Genomic DNA, 18,874 nt, shown 5'->3' on the forward strand with positions numbered 1-18,874 from the left:
TAACAGTACTTACTTGCCTATCAGTTTTTGGAGTTAGTTCATGTAAACTCTATTTTTCTTTCAGTAAGATACCAATCTCCATGGATGGAGCGATTGCTGACTGTGTTTTGTTTTATCTATGGTTGTAAAGTGATATACATGTGAACAAGTTTTTACTATTGTCACTGAGATACCATTGACATAACAATGAACGAGACGCTTTGTAAAGACGTACGGCGCGGTTTAAAAGCGACATATTTCTTGTGTTAGGTGTAAGGTTAAAAATTACCGGCGAGAGACCGGAAGTTAACTACATGTACTCACAAGCCTTTCCAGCGTCATTCCTATTTGATTTGCTCAAAATCACCAACAGAATAAGTTCTTTACGAACAAATGAAGACTTCTTCATTACATCAGTGACTCGTTATTATTGTTGCGGACACCTGGGATATAGTATGTATTACAGTTGGCCATTTTCTTATTAAAATTTGATTTACAGATAAACGTCAGAGTACTGTCTTCATAACATATTATTCATATCTCTCAAGTATCTGTCCTCCAAAAGTATCTGGAATGCATCTCCAAGCAACAAAGCTGACAGGACCAGATTCATTCTTACAAAGATCAATTAGGAAGTTGAATAATTTACATGAGGAAATTTATCTGGCTATGTTTTGAAGGCATTTGCAAATAATGACAAAATCGGGCCTTGCTGCGAGTGACGAAGCGTGTCGAGGCGTTGTGTATATATTTTACAAAGGCAGCAAAATTCAATACACAAAATATTGACCCCGTCTAATATTGTGGGAAAGCAGAACTATTGATTTTATCGCTATCAAAAAACACTTGATATAGCAAAAGGTTGCTTTAGTGTACGGTTACGCCATGTGCATACTTACACAGGTAGCTTACACTTAGGCGTGTTACATAACCGCCACTGAGTCATTCATCTTTTATCTGTCTATAAACCCAAACAAATAACAACTAGACGTATTTGTGTTATACTGTGAAAGGGTTATCAATGGGTTTGCGAGGGAGGATGCGTGTTTCTTTCCGTATGGTAGAATGGCTCTGAAAGAGGTTGCTTGTTTCTTTCCGTATAGTAGAATGGCTACGAGAGAGGATGCGTGTTTCTTTCATGATAATAATAATAATATCTTTTATTTAGGCCGGGTTACATATTAAGATTTACATCTAATTTACAATATAGCCCTGTAATACACAATTTACAATGGACATGGACATGGTACATTACAATGGCATCTATAATATAACTAAAAAATAACAATATCACATATGCAGATCCTGACAAGTTAAAGTATAAAACTATTCGTCACATTTAAAAGACTCTATACTACGTAAAATATGCAGTGAGATTTCTTAATTATAAATCTTTCCGTATGGTAGAATGGCTTTGGGACAGGATGCGTGTTTCTTTCTGTATGGCAGAATGGCTATGAGGCAAGGTGCGTGTTTCTTTCCGTAAAGTAGACTTGCTATGAGAGAGGATAGGTGTTTCTTTCCGTATAGTAAATAGCTATGAGAGAGGATATGTGTTTCTTTCCGTATAGTAAATAGCTATGAGAGAGGATAGGTGGTTCTTTCCGTATAGTAGACTTGCTATGAGAGAGGATAGGTGTTTCTTCCCGTATAGTAGACTTGCTATGAGAGAGGATATGGGTTTCTTTCCGTATAGTAAATAGCTATGAGAGAGGATAGGTGTTTCTTTCCGTATAGTAGACTTGCTATGAGAGAGGATATGTGTTTCTTTCCGTATAGTAAATAGCTATGAGAGAGGATAGTTGTTCTTTCCGTATAGTAGACTTGCTATGAGAGAGGATAGGCGTTTCGTTCCGTATAGTAAAATAGCTATGAGAGAGGATAGGTGTTTCTTTCCGTATAGTAAATGGCTATGAGAGAGGATAGATGTTTCTTTACGTATAGTAGACTTGCTATGAGAGAGGATAGGTGTTTCTTTCCGTATAGTAGGCTTGCTATGAGAGAGGATATGTGTTTCTTTCCGTATAGTAAATAGCTATGAGAGCGGATAGGTGTTTCTTTCCGTATAGTAAATAGCTATGAGAGAGGATAGGTGTTTCTTTCCGTATAGTAAATGGCTATGAGAGAGGATAGATGTTTCTTTCCGTATAGTAGACTTGCTATGAGAGAGGATAGGTGTTTCTTTCCGTATAGTAAATGGCTATGAGAGAGGACGCGTGATTTATAGTTTTGGAATTGTATTACCTCTACCTTATTACTACTGTACTAGACTTTTTATTATAGATAATATTTCAGCTGTTATATCATACATCTATTGTTTCGTGTTCTATTTGATTATCCTACTAAATAAAATGTCATCGACCTAGATTGTTTTTACATGGAGGCAAGGTCTCATCCGTAATACACATTTTTAATATCAAAATCTGTAACAGCTTGGAAATAAAAATATTGTTTAAACCTACTAGTGTGTTACGACTTCAGGTTTCTCGCATATTATGGCAAGCCGTTTTAGCAAGAAATACTACTTCATCTTAATTTTTTTCACTTAATTAAAAAAAAATACAGGTAGTTTATTTACCTCAAGGTAAAAGCAATTCCATTTAAGTATATTAAACCTAACGTGGACTACATTGTGATATTAAATGTTAAAACGGCTTGCTATATCTTGTTATATCATATTGTCATATTTTACATATTTTCCTTGTTCTGATAAAATGTTCCCAAATATAAACTTAACTGTTATATATTTTTTCAATTGCTACAATGTATTGAGTGTATTCCTCGCAACTTGTGTGTAGTATAGGCGAAGGGAGATAACTCTCAAGTATAATAAACTATTTATACGTGCGCTCTATTGGTGGTAGTTCCGATGTATTTGATGCATATTCTATGATGTGAGTCGAGCTGCTCTTTCATTATCACAAGTACGGTGTATAGCATTTCGCTAATTTTTTACATGTTGGATCAATGTGAACATTTAACCAATGAAAATGTATGGCAGTCATGAATTGCCGCATTGCTGGTAACACAAGAACCGCCATTGTCGTAGACAGAACTCCCGACCACAAGATCCAGACAAAAAGGTTACCGGCGATTGCTAGATAACATCGGTTTGTGTATGTAATACGTATACCTTATCATCGTTATAATATTTGAAATTAAGTGTAAATCATACCTATACTATTTGGCTCCAGAGATGATGTATGCTAATATAAACATAAGTAAAAAGACAATAGGAATATTCTATCATTTATATACTTTGTTTACGATCTGCTGTATGTTATTTCCATATTTGGAATCATCGCTTGCATCTCTCTCCTAATCCTAACACAAACACAGATACGCTTCCTTGTTATGGCAAGAATCAATTCGTTCAACTCTAAAATGCAACGAGAAGATAATCTGACATCACAAACCCTGGTTGCGGCCGGTAGAATATTATATCAATACTAATACAATAGTTCGTGACAACGGTTGATCATGTTTCTCTTATAAACATACTGATCACCCTGGAATAAATATGTTGCGGTGCACACTCGATTCACGTTATTACTTCTCGGCCCGGATACTGGAGTATGAACTGCAGCGAGTCCATCAACTGAACGCCCCTTGTTGATGCTCAGCTAGCCCGTTCCCCGTCCGTCCCTGGCTGGTGACCAGCGAGTCAGTCACCTGTCCGTCCCTGGCTGGTGACCAGCGAGTCAGTCACCTATCTGTCCCTGGTTAGTGACCAGCGGGTCCGTCAATTGTCCGTCCCTGGCGGCTGTTGGCAAGCGAGTCAGTTACCTATGTGTCCCTGGCTGGTGACCAGCAGGTCAGTCACCTGTCCGTCCCTGGCTGGTGACCAGCGGGTCCGTCACTTGTCCGTTCCTGTTTGCTGACCAGCGAGTCAGTCGCCTATCTGTCCCTAACTAGTGACCAGCGAGTCAGTCACCTGTCCGTTCCTGGCTGATGACCAGCGAGTCCAGTTGACACCGAAGTCCTTCATCCCAATAATGTGACATCACGCCTAAAACCACTAATCTGGTTTAACAAATTTTGCAAATTTCCAACGTTGCTAACTTATATGATGTGTCATATATTAATAGAAATACTGGTTGTGCTTTAAATATCATATGACTAACCTTTTAATATAGCGGCCTAGTACTTACTAACTACCAGAGACTTCAGTCATACTGAGCTGTTTCTAACAACTAACCCCTTGCATCGGTTACGTCATAGAGTAGTCTCAAGATCGATGATTCCGGTCACAGCTGATGAATTATTTGTACGGATCCATTATTTGAGTACATCACATACATGTATAGTTATACGTATTCGGAACATTCTATATAACTATTGTAGCCTCCAGCACATGTTTTTTAAAAACAGAAATGAAAATTGGACCGTATACTTCTGGTGCATAACGAGTTTATACTGCCTAACACGCACGCATTTTTATATTTATGGAATAAAATCCACGTGAAAATACTCTGCAAAACACTTTTGGACTGTTATGTACATGTATTTATACATTCACAACCCTTGACTCAAACATTTTCGATCATTTGTCTGTCTATACATTCATGACTATCATTTAACAAGCACCCATCCATCTGTTCTGTTATTGCATGTTCAACAAAATGCTTTCAATTTCTAAAAATAAAGAGGCTCGAAATTGTATCCAGCCTGCATGATTCCAACGGTTATGCACTTTGTGGTAGCCCAGTGACGTGTTTCATATCCCTCCGCTCGAAATTACATATTCTTCCGCGATGTCATAACATAAATCCCATTCGCTGCCTCTTGCTTCTGTCCCGGAAGTACGACATTATAGGATTTTTTATACCGATTTCCTCCAGGTCCGTATCTTTGAGACGAGAAAACCGTTTACCGTCCATCTTTTTACGTTTTAAACGTTGGATAATTAATTCGTCAACTTTCATACAGCGGAAGAATACACTCATCTCGTCTACAGAGAAATTCTGTAGATTTCCGTCCCCTGGGATTTGTATGCTCCTCGGCGTGTCCGGAACTACTCCTCCTAGTAAACAAACGACACGTCAATTAGATACGACTAACACAATTTTAAGTCACGCAAAAAAATGTGGTCTTTTGAGAAAAATGCACAGAATTTACACCACTAAGATCAACGAATCCCTGATACCCATTGCAGTGGTTCGTTGATCCCTAGCAGTATAATCAGGTAAGCAAGAAAATACGTTGAAGAAACCGCTACACCATAACAATACCCAAATACGACAATTAGGCGTTTAATGCTTATGGCGTCTTGGGAAATTGAGCCTCAGCTAAAAGAGCGCCTCCCTTACTAGCCTTGGAGTAATAGTACCTACTGTTTCGAAATTGCATTCATTAGGTTAGTTCCGTCTTTTCACGAGCCCTGAGCGAGCAATTAAAGAAGTTAGACTTATCTTGTCACACTCCTTGACAGAACAATAAGACCGTCTTGTGACAGACCTAGACAAAACAGTTACACAGCGTACTGTGACAGACCTAGATAACACAGTTACACCGCGTCTTCTGACAGACATAGACAATACAGTTACACAGCGTCTTATGACAGACCTTGACAATACAATTACACAGCGTCCTATGACAGACCTTAACACTACATTTACACAGCGTCCTATGACAGACATTGACAATACAGTTACACAGCGTCCTATGACAGACCTTGACACTACAGTTACACAGCGTCCTATGACAGACCTAGACACTACAGTTAAACAGCGTCCTATGACAGACCTAGACACTACAGTTAAACAGCGTCCTATGACAGACCTAGACACTACAGTTTCACAGCGTCTTATGACAGACATTGACAACACAGTTACACAGCGCCCTATGACAGACTTAGACAATACAGTTACACAGCGTCTTATGACAGACCTAGACACTACAGTTACACAGCGTCCTATGACAGACCTAGACACCACAGTTACACAGCGTCGTATGACAGACATTGACAACACAGTTACACAGCGTCCTATGGCAGACTTAGACAATACAGTTACACAGCGTCTTATGACAGACCTTGACAATACAGTTACACAGCGTCCTATGACAGACCTTGACAATACCTTTACACAGCGTCCTATGACAGACCTTGACACTACAGTTACACAGCGTCCTATGACAGACCTTGACACTACAGTTACACAGCGTCCTATGACAGACATCGACAATACATTTACACAGCGTCCTATGACAGCCCTTGACACTACATTTACACAGCGTCTTATGACAGACCTTGACAATACAATTCCACAGCGTCCTATGACAGACCTTGACACTACAGTTACACAGCGTCCTATGACAGACCTTGACACTACATTTACACAGCGTCCTATGACAGACCTTGACACTACAGTTACACAGCGTCCTATGACAGACATCGACAATACATTTACACAGCGTCCTATGACAGCCCTTGACACTACATTTACACAGCGTCTTATGACAGGCCTTGACAATCCAATTACCCAGCGTCCTATGACAGACGTTAACACTACATTTACACAGCGTCCTATGACAGACCTTGACAATACCTTTACACAGCGTCCTATGACAGACCTTGACACTACATTTCCACAGCGTCTCATGACAGACCTTGACACTACATTTACACAGCGTCTTATGACAGGCCTTGACAATCCAATTACCCAGCGTCCTATGACAGACGTTAACACTACATTTACACAGCGTCCTATGACAGATATTGACAATACAGTTACACAGCGTCCTATGACAGACCTTGACACTACAGTTACACAGCGTCCTATGACAGACCTTGACACTACATTTCCACAGCGTCTCATGACAGACCTTGACACTACATTTACACAGCGTCTTATGACAGGCCTTGACAATCCAATTACCCAGCGTCCTATGACAGACGTTAACACTACATTTACACAGCGTCCTATGACAGACATTGACAATACAGTTACACAGCGTCCTATGACAGGCCTTGACAATACAATTACACAGCGTCCTATGACAGACCTTAACACTACATTTACACAGCGTCCTATGACAGACCTTGACAATACAGTTACACAGCGTCTTATGACAGACCTAGACAACACAGTTACACAGAGTCTCGGGAGATAAGCTCCAACCAATGATTAACAGTTTATTTGTAAATAACAACTAATAATCTTCTACTAATGAACATCAAACAATTATCGACAGTTAACATCATAACCTATACTCATCAGCTAGTCCAAATTCACAACACACTGAACTCATATTGTCCAATAAATAATCACCTTGAGCAAACTTCTAGTTTGTTCAAATGACGTCACTATTTGCAAATATTTTATTTCCATCACCCTCCCTATTTTTTCCCCACTCAATACAAATAAACTAAATTGAAAAGAGAATGACTGATGAATGTTTAATGAGAACCCTCCTGCGTGAGGACACCATATTGTTCAGGGGCTGACTCCAGGGCTCCCTAACCCTTGAAGCCCCTATCAAAATATGCATATATGTATATACATATATCTGTGCTTGGAAGCAGTATAAATACTGTATATACATATTTATGAAAAAAATGGCTGGGGGAATAAAATATTTGGAAAAAGAACAATCAGACTAGTACACCAATTGTTGTCACCACCAACACCAGACAAGTACATCAAATGACGCCACAAACAACATCAGACTAGTACAACAAATGGCGTCACAAACAACATCAGACTAGTACACCAAATGAAGTCACAAACAACATCAGACTAGTACACCAAATGGCGTCACAAACAACATCAGACTAGTACACCAAATGACGTCACAAATAACAGCAGACTAGTACACCAAATGACGTCACAAACAACATCAGACTAGTACAACAAATCGCGTCACAAACAACATCAGACTAGTACACCAAATGACGTCACAAACAACATCAGACTAGTACACCAAATGACGTCACAAATAACATCAGACTAGTACAACAAATGACGTAACAAACAACATCAAACTAATACAACAAATGGCGTCACAAACAACATTAGACTAGTACACCAAATGACGTCACAAACAACATCAGACTAGTACAACAAATGACGTAACAAACAACATCAGACAAGTACAACAAATGACGTCACAAACAACATCAGACTAGTACACCAAAATGACGTCACAAATAGCATCAGACTAGTACTCCAAATGACGTAACAAACAACATCAGACAAGTACAACAAATGACGTCACAAACAACATCAGACTAGTACACCAAATGACGTAACAAACAACATCAGACAAGTACACCAAATGACGTAACAAACAACATCAGACAAGTACAACAAATGACGTCACAAACAACATCAGACTAGTGCACCCAACGTGTCACCAACTATAAATGTGACCGCGACTGCGAAGATGGAGCCAGATGAGGTTAAAATCAGAAATTGACATTTTTATGTTTTCTGAAAGCCCACAATGTGAGAAAGAAAATTCCAAAATATTAGCGACTAATCCATTTCCATTGCGAAGTTAAATATATTCAAAACAGCTAACAACTGCAAAATTTGGTATGTATCGTTCATAACCACTATCAACAGAACATATTGAAATTATTTACAATAAAAAGGAGATAACTGGTGGATAAAACTTAATAGTAGAACTAAGTTGTCTAAGTCTCAATGGTATACATATGTAAAGTCAATCCGTATATTATGATCCTACAAACTGCCGAATGGTTGAGTTAAAAAAGTATATAGGTATTAGCTAACAAGATTAACAAGTATTACATTTGAAAAAAAAAGTTTTCACCACCAAGAAGGTTAACACAATAAAGGGAGATAAACATTCGATTCATAATTTGTTTTAAAATCACAATTTTGTTTTGCATTGCTTTAATAATTGTCATTCAGCTATTATCCAAGTCAGGTTGGTGGACTAACTGGGTTATTTAATTTAGAGCTCTGTCAAGTTATCAACATTAAGATGAATTAGTCATATAGAATATACAATAAAGGGAGATAATCTACAATCACACATATTTTTTTTGAAATGCTGATAATACACAATTTGCAACATTCGCATTCAGTGTCGTGAAATAAGTGATTGATCTTTGATTTAGAATAAGTTTGGATATATTTGCCACACCAGCAGGTCAGATACTACTTACTAGTAATGTAAAATATCTTAAATTATCAATACCAATATACACACATGATACAACAACAGTATTTTTGGAATAGTCATCTCTTTTGACTTAGGTCTCTCAGTATATTAGGGCACATTTTCAAACATAATAAATTACCCAAATAATGCAAGTTAAATTGCGATGTCACATCAACATTGTAGGTACATGAAATCATTGCAACATACCAAAAGTGGATCGTATATAAAAAAAAAACAGAATTTCAAACTCGTTCCCATTACAAATGTTACATATAATATTCATGAAACTGAAGCTTGTTTCATAAAACTAGTATAAAATATTATGAGAATGAGTTAAATATTCCAACCACGTACAGAATTTATGGGAAAATATGTCTCGTGACTTTAAACGGCTTTTTCTCATAATGACGTCAGTTGCATTTCTCCCTATTTTCGTAGTCGCAGTATTATAAGGCTAAAATATCAAATGCCAATAGGCTATTGCCAGTGCACCTAATAGAAGTAGACTGGTATACACACTTAACATTACTATTGTTACCAGTATAAACACTTAACATTGACATCGTTACCAGTATACACACTTAACATTACCATTGTTACCAGTATACACACTTAACATTACTATTGTTACCAGTATACACACTTAACATTATTATTGCTACCAGTATACACACTTAACATTACTATTGTTACCAGTATACACACTTGACATTAGTATTGTTACCAGTATACACACTTAACATTACTACTGTTACCAGTATACACACTTAACATTACTATTGTTACCAGTATAAACACTTAACATTAGTATTGTTACCAGTAAACACACTTAACATTACTACTGTTACCAGTATACACACTTAACATTACTATTGTTACCAGTATACACACTTAACATTACTATTGTTACCAGTATACACACTTAACATTACTATTGTTACCAGTATACACACTTAACATTACTATTGTTACCAGTATACACACTTAACATTACTATTGTTACCAGTATACACACTTAACATTACTATTGTTACCAGTATACACACTTAACATTACTATTGTTACCAGTATACACACTTAACATTACTATTGTTACCAGTATACACACTTAACATTACTATTGTTACCAGTATACACACTTAACATTACTATTGTTACCAGTATACACACTTAACATTACTATTGTTACCAGTATACACACTTAACATTACTATTGTTACCAGTATACACACTTAACATTACTATTGTTACCAGTATACACACTTAACATTACTATTGTTACCAGTATACACACTTAACATTACTATTGTTACCAGTATACACACTTAACATTACTATTGTTACCAGTATACACACTTAACATTACTATTGTTACCAGTATACACACTTAACATTACTATTGTTACCAGTATACACACTTAACATTACTATTGTTACCAGTATACACACTTAACATTAGTATTGTAACCAGTATACACACTTGACATTAGTATTGTTATCAGTAAACGCACTTAACATTACTCTTCTTACCAGTATACACATTTAACATTACTACTGTTACCAGTATAAACACTTGACATTACTACTGTTACCAGTATACGCACTTAACATTACTACTGTTACCAGAATACGCACTTAACATTACTATATTGTTACAAGTATACACACTTAACATAAGTATTGTTACCAGTAAACGCACTTAACATTACTCTTCTTACCAGTATACACACTCTTAACATTAGTATTGTTACCAGTATACACACTTAACATTAGTATTGTCACCAGTATACACACTTAACAATAGTATTGTTACCAGTAAACACACTTAACATTACTACTGTTACCAGTATACGCACTTAACATTACTATTGTTACCAGTATACACACTTAACATTACTATTGTTACCAGTATACACACTTAACATTACTATTGTTACCAGTATACACACTTAACATTACTATTGTTACCAGTATACACACTTAACATTACTATTGTTACCAGTATACACACTTAACATTACTATTGTTACCAGTATACACACTTAACATTACTATTGTTACCAGTATACACACTTAACATTACTATTGTTACCAGTATACACACTTAACATTACTATTGTTACCAGTATACACACTTAACATTACTATTGTTACCAGTATACACACTTAACATTACTATTGTTACCAGTATACACACTTAACATTACTATTGTTACCAGTATACACACTTAACATTACTATTGTTACCAGTATACACACTTAACATTACTATTGTTACCAGTATACACACTTAACATTACTATTGTTACCAGTATACACACTTAACATTACTATTGTTACCAGTATACACACTTAACATTACTATTGTTACCAGTATACACACTTAACATTACTATTGTTACCAGTATACACACTTAACATTACTATTGTTACCAGTATACACACTTAACATTACTATTGTTACCAGTATACACACTTAACATTACTATTGTTACCAGTATACACACTTAACATTACTATTGTTACCAGTATACACACTTAACATTACTATTGTTACCAGTATACACACTTAACATTACTATTGTTACCAGTATACACACTTAACATTACTATTGTTACCAGTATACACACTTAACATTACTATTGTTACCAGTATACACACTTAACATTACTATTGTTACCAGTATACACACTTAACATTACTATTGTTACCAGTATACACACTTAACATTACTATTGTTACCAGTATACACACTTAACATTACTATTGTTACCAGTATACACACTTAACATTACTATTGTTACCAGTATACACACTTAACATTACTATTGTTACCAGTATACACACTTAACATTACTATTGTTACCAGTATACACACTTAACATTACTATTGTTACCAGTATACACACTTAACATTACTATTGTTACCAGTATACACACTTAACATTACTATTGTTACCAGTATACACACTTAACATTACTATTGTTACCAGTATACACACTTAACATTACTATTGTTACCAGTATACACACTTAACATTACTATTGTTACCAGTATACACACTTAACATTAGTATTGTTACCAGTATACACACTTAACATTACTATTGTTACCAGTATACACACTTAACATTACTATTGTTACCAGTATACACACTTAACATTACTATTGTTACCAGTATACACACTTAACATTACTATTGTTACCAGTATACACACTTAACATTACTATTGTTACCAGTATACACACTTAACATTACTATTGTTACCAGTATACACACTTAACATTACTATTGTTACCAGTATACACACTTAACATTACTATTGTTACCAGTATACACACTTAACATTACTATTGTTACCAGTATACACACTTAACATTACTATTGTTACCAGTATACACACTTAACATTACTATTGTTACCAGTATACACACTTAACATTACTATTGTTACCAGTATACACACTTAACATTACTATTGTTACCAGTATACACACTTAACATTACTATTGTTACCAGTATACACACTTAACATTACTATTGTTACCAGTATACACACTTAACATTACTATTGTTACCAGTATACACACTTAACATTAGTATTGTTACCAGTATACACACTTAACATTACTATTGGTACCAGTATACACACTTAACATTACTACTGTTAACAGTATACACACTTAACATTACTACTGTTACCAGTATACACACTTAACATTGCCATTGTAACCATTGCCATTGGCTAATAGATACCCCATCACTTCAGGAGGGAACTATGCTTTTGTACAGCTGTACAGATTGAAAGATAACATTTACAAAAGAAGCCCGATCAGATATAAAGGTGAAGCTGACCACAGCATGCTGGCTACTTACATTAACATTACCATACAATAACAATTACCTCCAGGCCAGATACTTACCCGCCATGTTACGGCTCTGCACACCCGTTCTAGTTACCGCCTTTATGTGGTAAGGATTTCACATAATGTCTCAGCTACCTCACATACATTTAAAACGTACATCTCGGCCTATCAAATTGAACTCAACTTTAAATTGTATTTTTATATCCTCGCCTAAGGTGTGCTGTTACTATACAACATATTCTAATGTACATATGTGGCTCCTAATGGGAGGTGGATTGTATCGCCTTCAATCACAAATTCCATTTAATATGTGCGCAAATATAGATTTAAAACACTCTCTCCTGATTTCCAAAATGCATCCTTTTAGATGAAATCACTAGATCAATGAATATATATATAGTTATGTATCGCAACCCTACCCAGCTGAAGCCCTCCTCTCTCTCTCTATTTTGATGTAGATAACTCACCCGGGGAGGGGGGCGGGGCTCCGTTCATCTCTGCGTCACCATTTACAGCAGGTTTACTGTCAATACAAAATACGGAAATGTCACTTCACAGAAAAAAACCAAAGATAGATGTGGATGGTCTTCTGAACGATCACGCATTCAAGCAGCATGTACATACTCGTGGTAGTCCCCTGGTGAACTAATTGAATTCCAGAACTATTCAGACTGTGGGTAACGTCTCGCTTTTTATTCTGTCTGTATACATTTATTTTCAGTCAATATCGGGATGGTGTCATTGGCATATATAACATAATCCTTCAACAAGAATCAATTGCGCAGGTGATAACTCATAACGTTATTTCATCAAAGCTTGTCACCTGCAACAGTTTACAGACAACCATTACAACAGTCTACAGACAAACACTACAACAGTTTACAGACAACCACTACAACAGTCTACAGACAACCACTACAACAGTTTACAGACAACCATTACAACAGTCTACAGATAACCACTACAACAGTCTACAGACATCCATTACAACAGTGTACAGACAACCACTACAACAGCCTACAGACTACAATTACAACAGTTTACAGACAACCATTACAACAGTCTACAGACAACCACTACAACAGCCTACATACAACCACAACAACAGTCTACATACAACCACTACAACAGCCTACATACAACCACTACACACTCCACAGACAACCACTACGACAGTTCATAGACAACCACTACAACAACCTACATACAGCCACTAAAACAGCCTACAGACAACCACTACAACAGTCCACAGACGTCCACTACAACAGTATACAAACCATAACTAAAACAATATATATACATTTATTACAAGAGTCTTCAGACAACAATAACAACAGCCTACATACAACCACTACAACAGTCCACAGACAACCACTACAACAGTCCACAGACATCCACTACAACAGTCCAGAGAAAACCACTACAATAGTTTACAGACATCAACTTCAACAGTCTACAGACAACTATTACAACTGGCTACAGACATACACTTCAACAGTCTACAGACAACCACTACAACAGTCTATAGACAACCACAAAATTAGTTCACAGACGTCCACTACAATAGTCTACAGACAACCACTACAGCGATTCACAAACAACCACTACAACAGTCCACAAACATCCACTACAACAGTCCACAGACTTCCACTACAACAATCCACAGAAAACCACTCGAACAGTCTACAGACAACCACTACATTGTACAACAGCCTACAGACAACCATTACAATGGTCAAAAGACATCCACTACAACAGCCTACAGACAACCACTACAACAGCCTACAGACAACCACTACAACAGTCTACAGACATCCACTACAACAGTCTACAGACAACCACTACAACAGTCTACAGACAACCACTACAACAACCTACATACAACCACTACAACAGTCTACAGACATCCACTACAACAGTCTACAGACAGCCACTACAACAATCCACAGAAAACCACTCGAACAGTCAACAGACAACCACTACAACAGTCCACAGACAACCACTACAACAGTCTACAGACATCCACTACAACAATCCACAGAAAACCACTCGAACAGTCAACAGACAACCACTACAGCAGTCCACAGACATCCAATACAACTGCCTACAGACAACCACTACAGCAGTCCAAAGACATCCACTACAACAGTCTACAGACATCCACTACAACAGTCCACTGACAATCACTACAACAGTTTACAGACATCAACTTCAACAGTCTACAGACAACTATTACAACTGGCTACAGACATACACTTCAACAGTCTACAGACAACCACTACAACAGTCTACAGATATCCACTACAACAGTCTACAGACAACCACTACAACAGTCTATAGACAACCACAATATTAGTTCACAGAAAATCACTACACCAGTCTACAGACAACCACTACAACAGTCTACAGACAACCACTACAACAGTCTATAGACAACCACAATATTAGTTCACAGAAAATCACTACACCAGTCTACAGACAACCACTACAACAGTCTACAGACAACCACAATATTCGTTCACAGACAACCACTACACCAGTCTACAGACAACCACTACAACAGTCTATAGACAACCACAATATTAGTTCACAGACGTCCACTACAATAGTCTACAGACAGCCACTACAGCGATTCACAAACATCCACTACAACAGTCCACAGACAACCACAATATTAGTTCACAGAAAATCACTACACCAGTCTACAGACAACCACTACAACAGTCACTACAGGAGTCAACAGATCGTTCACAGACAACCACTACAACAGTCTACAGATAACCACAATATTAGTTCACAGACGTCCACTACAATAGTCTACAGACAACCACTACAGCGATTCACAAACATCCACTACAACAGTCCACAGACATCCACTACATCAGTCTACAGACTTCCACTACAACAATCCACAGAAAACCACTCGAACAGTCTACAGACAACCACTACATTGTACAACAGCCTACAGACAACCATTACAATGGTCAACAGACATCCACTACAACAGTCTACAGACATCCACTACAACAGCCTACAGACAACCACTACAACAGTCTACAGACAACCACTACAACAGTCTACAGACAACCACCACAACAGTCTACAGACATCCACTACAATAATCCACAGAAAACCACTCGAACAGTCAACAGACAACAACTACAACAGCCTACAGACAACCACTACAACAGTCTACAGACATCTACTACAACAGTCTACAGACATCCACTACAACAGTCCACAGACAACCACTACAACAGTCCACTGACAATCACAACAACAGTCTACAGACATCCACTACAACAATCCACAGAAAACCACTTGAACAGTCAACAGACAACAACTACAACAGTCTACAGACATCCACTACAACAGTCTACAGACATCCACTACAACAATCCACAGAAAACCACTCGAACAGTCAACAGACAACAACTACAACAGTCCACAGACATCCACTACAACAGCCTACAGACAACCACTACAGCAGTCCACAGACATCCACTAAAACAGTCTACAGACAACCACTACAACAGTCCACTGACAATCACTACAACAGTTTATAGACATCAACTACAACAATCCACAGAAAACCACTCGAACAGTCAACAGACAACCACTACAGGAGTCAACAGATCTCCACTACAACAGTCCACGGACAACCACTACAACACAACAGTCTACAGACAACCACTACAACAGTCTACAGACATCCACTACAACAGTCCACGGACAACCACTACAACAGTCCACAGACAACCACTACAACCCTCTACATACAACCACTACAACAGTCCACGATAAACCACTACAACAATCTACAGACAACCACTACACCAGTCCACAGACAACCACTACAACAGTCTACATACAACCACTACAGCTGCCCACATACAACCACTACAACAGTCTACAGACAACCGCTACAACAGTCCACGGACAACCACTACAACAGACAGACAACAACTACAACAGTCCACAGACATCCACTACAACAGCCTACAGACAACCACTACAGCAGTCCACAGACATCCACTAAAACAGTCTACAGACAACCACTACAACAGTCCACGGACAACCACTACAACAGACAGACAACAACTACAACAGTCCACAGACATCCACTACAACAGCCTACAGACAACCACTACAACAGCCTACAGACAACCACTACACCAGTTTACAGACAACCACTACAACAGTCCACATACAACCACTACAACAGTCCACAGACAACCACTACAACAGTCTACATACAACCACTACAGCTGCCCACATACAACCACTACAACAGTCTACAGACAACCGCTACAACAGTCCACGGACAACCACTACAACAGTCAACAGACAACCACTACAACAGTCCACGGACAACCACTACAACAGTCTACAGACTACCACTACAACAGTCTACAGACAACCACTACAACAGCCTACAGACAACCACTACAACAGTCAACGGACAACCACTACAACACAACAGTCTACAGACAACCACTACAACAGTCTTCATACAACCACTACAACAGTCTACAGACAACCACTACCACAGTCCAAAGACAACCACTACACCAGTCTACAGACATCCACTACTACAACAGTCTACAGACATCCACTACAACAGTCCACAGACAACCACTACAACACTCTACATACAACCACCACAACAGTCCACGGAAAACCACTACAACAATCTACAGACAACCACTACAACAGTCCACAGACAACCACTACAACAGTCTACAGACATCCACTACAACAATCCACAGAAAACCACTTGAACAGTCAACAGACAACAACTACAACAGTCTACAGACATCCACTACAACAGTCCACGGACAACCACTACAACACAACAGTCTACAGACAACCACTACAACAGTCTTCATACAACCACTACAACAGTCTACAGACAACCACTACCACAGTCCAAAGACAACCACTACACCAGTCTACAATATCCACTACAACAGTCTACAGACAACCACTACAACACTCTACATACAACCACCACAACAGTCCACGGAAAACCACTACAACAATCTACAGACAACCACTACAACAGTCCACAGACAACCACTACAACAGTCTACATACAACCACTACAACAGTCTACAGACAACCACTACAACAGTCTACAGACAACCACTACAACAGTCCACAGACTCCACTCCAACAGTCCACAGACTCCACTCCAACAGTCCACAGACTCCACTACAACAGTCCACAGACAACCACTACAACACTCTACATACAACCACTACAACAGTCCACGATAAACCACTACAACAATCTACAGACAACCACTACAACAGTCCACAGACAACCACTACAACAGTCTACATACAACCACTACAGCAGTCCACATACAACCACTACAACAGTCTACAGACAACCGCTACAACAGTCCACGGACAACCACTACAACAGTCTACAGACAACCACTACAACAGTCTACATACAACCACTACAACAGTCTACAGACAACCACTACCACAGTCCACAGACAACCACTACACCAGTCTACAGACATCCACTACAACAATCCACATAAAACCACTCGAACAGTCAACAGACAACCACTACAGGAGTCAACAGACCTCCACTGCAACAGTCCATAGACAACCACTAAAACAAACCACTGACAACCACTACAACAGTACACAGTCAATCACTACAACAGTCCGCAGACAACCACTACATTAGTTTACAGACAACCACTACAACAGTCCACAGACTCCACTCCAACAGTCCACAGACAACCACTACAACAGTCCACAGACAACCACTACAACACTCTACATACAACCACTACAACAGTCCACAGAAAACCACTACAACAATCTACAGACAACCACTACAACAGTCCACAGACAACCACTACAACAGTCTACA

The 18,874-nt window shown here is 38.2% G+C and overlaps 1 protein-coding gene across 1 annotated transcript in view; it reads right to left on the minus strand.

Moving 5' to 3' along the window:
* Positions 1-3,216: 3,216 nt before the first annotated feature.
* LOC110448786 (serine/arginine-rich splicing factor 6-like) overlaps positions 3,217-18,874 on the minus strand; it is a 21,355-nt gene continuing 5,697 nt past the window's right edge. Inside the window, exons 2-3 of the mRNA XM_021495220.1 lie at positions 13,447-13,502; positions 3,217-5,002 (exon numbers count right to left, since the gene is read on the minus strand). Coding sequence (XP_021350895.1) covers positions 4,737-5,002; positions 13,447-13,502 — 322 coding nt within the window. The 3' untranslated portion in view covers positions 3,217-4,736. The remainder of the gene's footprint in view (positions 5,003-13,446; positions 13,503-18,874) is intronic.

The sequence above is a fragment of the Mizuhopecten yessoensis genome, unplaced genomic scaffold (genome assembly GCF_002113885.1).
Source record: "Mizuhopecten yessoensis strain PY_sf001 unplaced genomic scaffold, ASM211388v2 scaffold4301_1, whole genome shotgun sequence".
Taxonomy (NCBI): domain Eukaryota; kingdom Metazoa; phylum Mollusca; class Bivalvia; order Pectinida; family Pectinidae; genus Mizuhopecten; species Mizuhopecten yessoensis.